We start from the raw sequence: 8,305 nt of genomic DNA, 5'->3' as shown, positions 1-8,305 counted from the left end.
TATATATATATATATATTATATATACTTGTTTATGGCATTCAACAAGTGCGGTTCAGTTCTGTCTGGCACGGTACGCTTCAGTTTTGCGTGCCATTTACACTCAACAGCTATCTCAGTTACAGTGCTCAGACCGATCTCGGCACGATTTCAAAAGGGTAGTATAAATGGGGCTTATGTAAACTCAAACTATCATCACTCCACTCTGTGCTTGACAGTTGGGAGGGTCTGTCTTTATTTGCTGGGTTTGGCTTTTGCCAGAGTTGTTATTTGTCCAGGTAGCATTTCTTTTTTGGAAATTTTATGGTTTATTCTGACGGAAGACTATTAGCACTCACAGTCAGGTGACACAAAAACGTCTGTTTTGACAGCCATAATTAATGGTATCATTAGAACATTGCTTCGTTGTGGCTGCCATCTAGTATGTTATGGTAGCAAAAAAGCCCTGTAGCATTATGGGTAATTCTGGTGCTAAAAGTGACTCATCATAAACTTCCGCCTCCTGTGCTGCTTTGGTCTGGTAAGTTAATCAGACGGATTCTTAATACCAAAAAAGTCGCTCCTACCTCCTTTTCCTTATCCCTGCACCTTTTAATGGGTCAACAGTAAGAACACTGTCTACGGCATGAAAGTAGCTCTGGACTGATTTGTTAAATCTGAACAGCATTCAACCTTACAGACGTTTTTTTTTTGTGTACACACTGTGTATACAAAATGACAATAAAAGAAGTCTAAGACGTCACTGAGCAACGGACGCACAGCAATGCTGCATCTAAAACTGGGACTATAACCTTCCAGAAAAGAACTACAAAAAACAAAAGTTACACAAATATAGCAAACCACAGAAGCTCTTCGTTATATAACCTAATGAATATGAATGTGCATGCATTTTCAATGTATCACACTACATAACAGGAAAGAATTTATTTTTGTTAAACTTTGTGAGACTGGGTGTGCCTAAACGTACTGTCATGCAAAGGATTGTGGGAAACCGTATAACTATGCAGTGGCTAGGAATGTCACAAAGGTCCCTGCACTAAATTAACGACCAGCATCCTGCTTCCTCCTCTACCTCCTTCCTACTGCCAGCACTATTTTTTCTTTTTTTACAGCCAAGGCTGCCTGCGTGTATTGAATATATATTGCATAAGTTAGTCTGCCTGGCCAATATGATAAGTACAAGCAATGGTTGTATTTATTTTTAAGACAGAAAGGTTTCCTGTGGCAATACCTTCAAAATGCCCATACTTATGAAAGCTTGTTAAAGTTTATCTGTGAACCTGCATGTTTTCATTCTCACACAGATCAATTTCCCCACTGTGGAACAAGAGGAAGTATTTCTGTTTTGTTTAATTCCTTATACAGTCAAGAATAAAGTTATTTACACCCTGGGAAACTTTGACTTAAGTTTAATCTTGTTCAACAAGCAAGTTTTTTTTCCTCATAAGATAACGCATGAGCTTCTCCTACAAGATAAGAGAGTTTGCAAGAGGCATCGATGTGGGTTTTCTTTTTCCTTATATTTTTACTCATGTTTGTACAAAAAGTTTACTACCCTTTGGAAATGATCCATTGGAAAACTTAAACTAATGATTCTAAAGCATCCTGATTACACCAATTGATTTTCTTTTTAAATCAACTCAATGGATTAAAAAACAGGAAAGCCCATTTTAGAGAGTAAAAGTTTTCTCTAAACAACTGTTTTACTAATTACTCAGCTGAAAGAAAGACCGCTAAGCAGTGTGCTACCCAAAATGTTGGTAGGGCAATGCTCATTTTATAACCTCTCATCAACGCAGAAAATCAAAGATTATTGTTTTGTTTTCTGCAAAAAAAAAAAGTTTTCTTTACACTGAGAGCCAACCTTAGGCCACATAGTTATAGTATTTCAGTTCACGGGTAGTTTGAACCAGCAAAGTATGGTTCCATCTACCTCAAGGTTTACTTCCTCTGTTGGCATATTTTCTCCAGCTTTTTCTGTATAGTTAGAAAGTAGACCTGGACCTGAGATCACTTTGATCATTGTTGATGTTTACCTAAATCCATAATGCAGGGAGGTATAGTGTCATGATCGGTTTAACGAATCTGACCCACATGCAGAGAAACCACTCAGAGAGCAGGGAAAAAGTTTAACAGGTTAATTGAGGGGTTAAAGGAATAGTACACCCAAAACATGATTAGCCTTCATTTTCTACTCACCCCCATGCTGAACAACACTCTGGAGTACTTTTTTGATATTTCAAATGCATCTGGAGATCTGGAAGGCTTCTTCCTGTCTGCTGACATTCAAATAATGGAGGTCTATGGCGCCCGAGACAGAAAGGTCCAAAAAGCGCGCGCCTGCACGATCACGACCCTACGGAAGCCGGCAGACCAAACCAGATGAAAGTGCGCATTCAGCGTCTGCTCTGCCAATAATGCAAGCGTAGAAGAAGAAATGTGCTGTTTACCTGTGCAAAGAAAGAAACAACGAAAGAAAAATGTCTGAGGACTTCAGTGTTGAGGAAGAGCATGAGTTCTTTGCCGAGCTGAATGCGCTGGTTTGGTCTGCCGGCTTCCGTAGCGTCATGATCGCGCTTTCAGGAAATCCTATACACTACTGTTTATGCTCTAAAAACATTCTAAATGACTTCGTTTCGAGTAAATTCTGGATGCTACCCACTCAGGACACTTGGAATACATTGGACGAGCAGTATGGAGGAATATTGACACGTTTTTTGTGGACTTTTATGGACCTTTCTGTCTCGGGCACCATAGACCTCCATTATTTGAATGTCAGCAGACAGCAAGAAGCCTCCCAGATCTCCAGATGCATTTGAGATATCAAAAAAGTACTCCAGAGTGTTGTTCAGCATGGGGGTGAGTAGAAAATGAAGGCTAATCATGTTTTGGGTGTACTATTCCTTTAAAACAGGAGTTGCATCTGGAACTCAGTGAGCTGGTAACCCGGAAGTTAGAGGGAGGGCTCGTTAGTCCTTGAATCCTGTCTGTGTGGTAAATCCAGAGAATAGCGCACACGTTGGAGGGCGGATAGGTTGACAGGCGTTGGACCCGGAGGAGTAATGGAGCGGACTGTCACTCGGATTTCCAATGGGTACTTGAACGGAGCATGTGGAGGTCTTCCCCTGCTCAGTGGAACTCGGTTTTTCCTTCCAGGGGAGAGAAGGTCCAGGAATCCAGTAACACAGGAAAGCTTCCTGCCGGGGAGCAAAAACAAAAACTTGTTAGACTCAGAGAAACAAAGCTAGGTTAGACTCAGCTAAGCTCGGCTTGGCTAGAGTACCCAAAACTGACAAACACTCTGGGGTCGAGGTAGTGACAGTCCACTGCTCAAATACTCCTCCTGATAATGATCCAATGAGCCGCAGGTGTGCAGGGAGGGACAGCGAAGACAGGGCACCTCCTAGTGGTGGAAAACGGAGAAACACAAACAGGCCACACAAACTGGATTCCTAACATATAGTGAAGCAGATGTTTATTTAATAGTTGCAAATCCTAAAAAAGGCACACAAAGAAAAATAAGTAACTAAACCAGTTAGATAGATGATGGCTAGGGGAGAATCTTACCAGAACTGAAAAAAACATTGAAGTATTGAAGATTATGTTGTATAAACAGGTAGTGGAGTGATCACTAGTGCAAGAAGGGAGAATAATTAACAAAATCTGAAACATCTGCAGATGAAATAGGCAAAAAAAAAATGAAAGAAAAAAGTGATTATTATTACAAAACAAGGACAAAGAACAAAAATATAACATAACCTGTCTGATTACTTAACTGAGGTTATTCTAAACTAAATTGACGTTTTTAGTATGACAGAACAGATTAAACAGTTAAGCAGAGAAACAACCTGTAAGAAATAGATGTCAACCTGATGTTATTACCATCTGAAACTGTGTGTCTGTCTATATTGCTGTGTCTTAAGTATTCAAAATTGCCTCCTTTAGGTTTTTCCGCATCATCACAATTTGTATCTAATTCTTCTGTTTTGTTTTGTTTTTTTAAGGTTATTAAAGAGGCCATCAAGGACTGCATTGTGGCGCGGAAAGAGTCTCCCTCTGACCTCTCGCTTCCCTTTTCCCTCAGCGAGATCCCTAAAAGGAAGTTTTCCAAGAAGGGTCCTGATTCAAAACCCCAGAATCACCTTGGAGAGGAGCAAAAATAGTTCATATTAACAATTTGGATGAACAGACTTCTTGAAGTTTTGCTGAGTTAACCTTAAAGTTGTGTACTTAACTTTATGAGAATACTCCTATCCTGATCTTCAGAAAGATTTGATGCGACAGTTTTTTGTTTTTTTTTAACTCCACTGGTGACAGTCTTCTGATTGCACGGGCTTCTCGTCTGGTTTTATGTTCACATGGGATTTCTGGAAAGAAAAAAAAATCTTTTGATAATTACTTAACACCCCACTGCAGCTTTATTGACTTCAGACAACACAATGTTGTTAGGGAGATATTTTCCTTTGCTGCTCTTAGTTATTCCTTCATCTTTATTGCATTTCATATCCCTGCCAAAGTTCTTACATTCCTTATCCTTTGGGATGCTCCTATTTTGGCTTTTAAATTCTCCTGACGAAAATCCATTAAGCAGCTTCATTGTGGTTAACCTTTTTTTTTTTTATAGCTAAACTGAATGCGTGGCTTCAGAGCGAATATTTTTGCTTTTACATATTTTTTTTTCCATGTGATCCCTTGTCTTAACTTGTAATCCTGTTTAAAACCATGGATGGGAAGCTCATAACTTTTGCTTCTGTTTGATTGCAACTCCTAAACACGCAACCTGCACCCCCTCTGGATATTTTAAACATCTAAAGGATGTTTACCCACCTACGGAACAGGAGCACTCCCTACTGCCCGGAAGGGAGTGTCAAATTAAATCCACCATTTTGGAAACAACAAAATGCGTTGCTATAGTAACGGCTCTTTGCTTCTTTCCTTTTGACATGTTTTGGTCCCAGCGTCAGGGTTAAGATGTGTTTATACACCTGACCAGTTTGGTTTATGATACAGACACAGGGGGATTGCGATGCCTTACTTTTTAAACCTTGGAGCCAAGGCTGGGTGGATCATAATATGATCGCATCTTTTTAGAACGATGGCCTTCTCTCTTAACATCACCCGGTGGAATTTTACACACTACGCCTACACCTGCAGCAGTAGAGGCATGGAATCCAACACACTACACCTAATGCCTGCAGGGGGCTAATAGGCTGCACACACAGAGGGGAGAGGTTTTTCACTTCCAAGCTCTTCGCACTCACGTGTCAGCCTCGGCCGTCTGAAAGCAAACTGTGACGATGCATAAAGAGGATCACGCATCCCTGATCATGATTGAGGAATGTATGATCCTTGCTAATCATTGTCTTTCCTTTATTTATGTTTTTTTGTTTGTTTTGTTATGTTTTACCTGTGTGATTTTTAAAGAAAATATGGCCGTTTTGGAATATTTCATTCACTCACTCTCTTATAGAAATTCTTAAGACCTTCCCTTGGTCTGGTTAGGATAGTTATCATTGATGGTCTGAATCAGGCATGTCCACAGTCGGTCCTTGAGGATCTCTGTCTTGGAAGTTTTAGAGGTTTCTCTTCTTCAGCACAGATGATTCTGATTATTGCACATCTGTTAATCAGCTATAAATGGAAATCGGCTGTGCTGAAGCAGGAAAACCTTGAAAACCTTGGTGTATATTTTGCATTTCATGTGACAGGCCAACGTAGAGGTTTTCTGTTTCTTTACAAAAAAAAAACTATGTATGTATATTCATCCTACTTGATTTAATACTTAATAATAAAAGAAACACTGCAAAAGGGCTTACTTTTAACAATTTTTTCCCCCATGCCTCAGCTTTGTGGAGTCTATAGCTGATAGTTTTCCACTTAGATTTCCACATTTACTGTTGCCTTCTTAGTTTGCTCTGTAAGATCTGCAAGGATATTTTTTTTATAAACTTACCGGTAGCCAAAAGTTTAATCTTGAACTTGACCACTATAGTCATCGGTCTTCATGATGCTGTTCATTTACTGGTGTTCTCTGAACCTCAGCAGGTTTCAGAGACGGCTGCATTTAAATTGAGCTTACATCACACTCATTATCACTTCTAATTGGATAACCTCTTCAACCAATCAGATAAACAGGATGTTATTTGGGGGTTTTGGAATTACATGGCTGAATACATCTTATGCATACATATAGATTCTTACGGAGTCCCTAAAGGGACATGGAGGGGAAAAAAAGAACTTTTGCGAGATCCCGCAATAGTTTTGCGAGATCTCGCAATAGTTTTGCGAGATCTCGCAAAAGTATTGCAGGATCTCGCAAAAGTAAATTTTTTGCGAGATCTCGCAATACTTTTGCAAGATCCTGCAATACTTTTGCAGGATCTTGCAATACTTTTGCAGGATCTCGCAAAAGTATTGCGGGATCTCGCAAAAGTAAATTTTTTGCGGGATCTCGCAAAAGTAAATTTTTTGCGAGATCCCGCAAAAGTTTCGCGGGATCTCGCAAAAGTTATTTTTTTCCCTCCATGTCCCTTTAGGGGCTCCGTAGATTCTTATTCAACTTTATCTAAATGTTTGGGTGTTTTTTGCACTACTTTGTGTTCCTCTATCACATAAGATTCCAATAAAATCCATGGTGGTCTGTGTTGTACTTTTGCAAGGCACTATGGATCGCATGCAATAAGGGACTGGAACTAGGGTTGGCTTGAAATGAGTAGAAAACTCTAGATCTGTTTTAAAATAATTACAACTATTTCATTCTGGGAGCTTTTTAACAACAAAAACCCTTAAGGTTTTTTTTAGACTGGAGACGTGTTTATTTCTCAGCTACAGATTATTTAGACTAATTTTGACTATTTACTGGTCCTACATATTTATGAAAATATATCAATAGTTGGTTATTTCTTGTTAATTAATTCCATGCTTGGAAAAACTATGACTGTACTGAGTAAAAGTTATATCAAAGAAAAAACATTGTAATCTCAGTGTTTCTTTTTTTTTCTTGTTTTAAATAAAAACATCCATTTTCTAATGCTGCTGTAATCAGATGTTTTAATCAGCTTATGAAAAAAAAAGCAAAAAGGGTTGCTTTCTAAATGTTTTCTTCTGGTTTTTGCTACATTTTGGATATTTTCTGAATTTTCTGTCTCCTAAAGGTTGCATTTAAAGCAGGAGTTTCAATGAAGAGTTGTGACCTTTTTTTTTGTTTGGCCATTTAATGTTAAGGTATTTTTTATGTTTACATGTAACAAGCAGAAAGGTCAGTTTTTTTTTTTATTTGAGACATGCACAGTTATATTCCTATCATTAAAATGTATGATAACTGGCAAGACATGATGTGCTTAACTTGTTTTTTTGTGTTAAAGGAAAATAATAAGGTGATAATTTATGTCTCTTGGTGTTTTCTTTGAAAATGTTTTACAGCTGTGAGAATCGTGGTGAAATAACACATCTGAAAACTTGTAGCACCAAAAGGTTCAAGTACCTTATGTTTCCTTTCAGGTCACTGCATTAACCTGTACCTAAGTGGTTTGACAACTTTGTAGATTTGGTTTCCAGCTACATAAAACACTGTACAGCAGTTTAATTAGATTTCTGGATTTCAAGGCCTTAGGATTCATAATTTGTTTCGATGGATTTTTTTTCCCCCATGGGCATCCTACTTCAAATCCTCTGCCTAATTAAAAAGCCTTTTTTTGGCTGAGGTAACAACACAGAAAAAACACAGGTTATGAGATTTTTAACTTTAGTTCAGACTTTATAAAATCAGTTTTTTTTTTAAGTTTGTTTTATTTAATAATCCTTTAAAAAAGAAAATGCCAAAAATGAATCTAGTTTCACTTGTTAAAAAAAGAGTTTACCATAAAAGTGCATATTGACTGTTTAATGACTCAGAACAGAGGGATAAGTATTCAGGCCAGACAGACAGTGGGATAACTTCAAAAGCGTTTATTAAAGAACGGTTCTGTAGTGGCTGCTGCCTGAGCATCTAAGGCAGGAACCTCTACAAGAGAGAAGCACAGGTTAGTGACCAAGATAATCTTATGGAGGAGGATTATGAACAAGTGAGTCACTAACCTGATTTGACAGTTCAGTCCGTCCCCAGAGAATTAGGATGATTCCATCCGGTCAGCTGACAAGACGCAGCAGACGCTGCTAGGGAGTTTAAAGGAATAGTACACCCAAAGCATGATTAGCCTTCATTTTCTACTCACACCCATGCTGAACAACACTCTGGAGTACTTTTTTGATATCTCAAATGCATCTGGAGATCTGGGAGGCTTCTTGCTGTCTGCTGACATTTAAATA

The 8,305-nt window shown here is 38.5% G+C and overlaps 1 protein-coding gene across 1 annotated transcript in view; it reads left to right on the top strand.

The window, feature by feature from the left end:
• Positions 1 to 5,613, top strand: part of pla2g4a (phospholipase A2 group IVA) — a 61,097-nt gene extending 55,484 nt beyond the window's left edge. The window contains exon 18 of the mRNA XM_015376646.1: positions 4,003 to 5,613. Coding sequence (XP_015232132.1) covers positions 4,003 to 4,161 — 159 coding nt within the window. The 3' untranslated portion in view covers positions 4,162 to 5,613. The remainder of the gene's footprint in view (positions 1 to 4,002) is intronic.
• The last annotated feature ends 2,692 nt before the right edge of the window (positions 5,614 to 8,305 follow it).

Source organism: Cyprinodon variegatus, unplaced genomic scaffold (assembly GCF_000732505.1).
Source record: "Cyprinodon variegatus isolate N-32 unplaced genomic scaffold, C_variegatus-1.0 Scaffold138, whole genome shotgun sequence".
NCBI classification, from domain to species: domain Eukaryota; kingdom Metazoa; phylum Chordata; class Actinopteri; order Cyprinodontiformes; family Cyprinodontidae; genus Cyprinodon; species Cyprinodon variegatus.
Note: the sequence above shows the minus strand (reverse complement) of the source record. Positions and strands in the feature narration are given on the sequence as shown.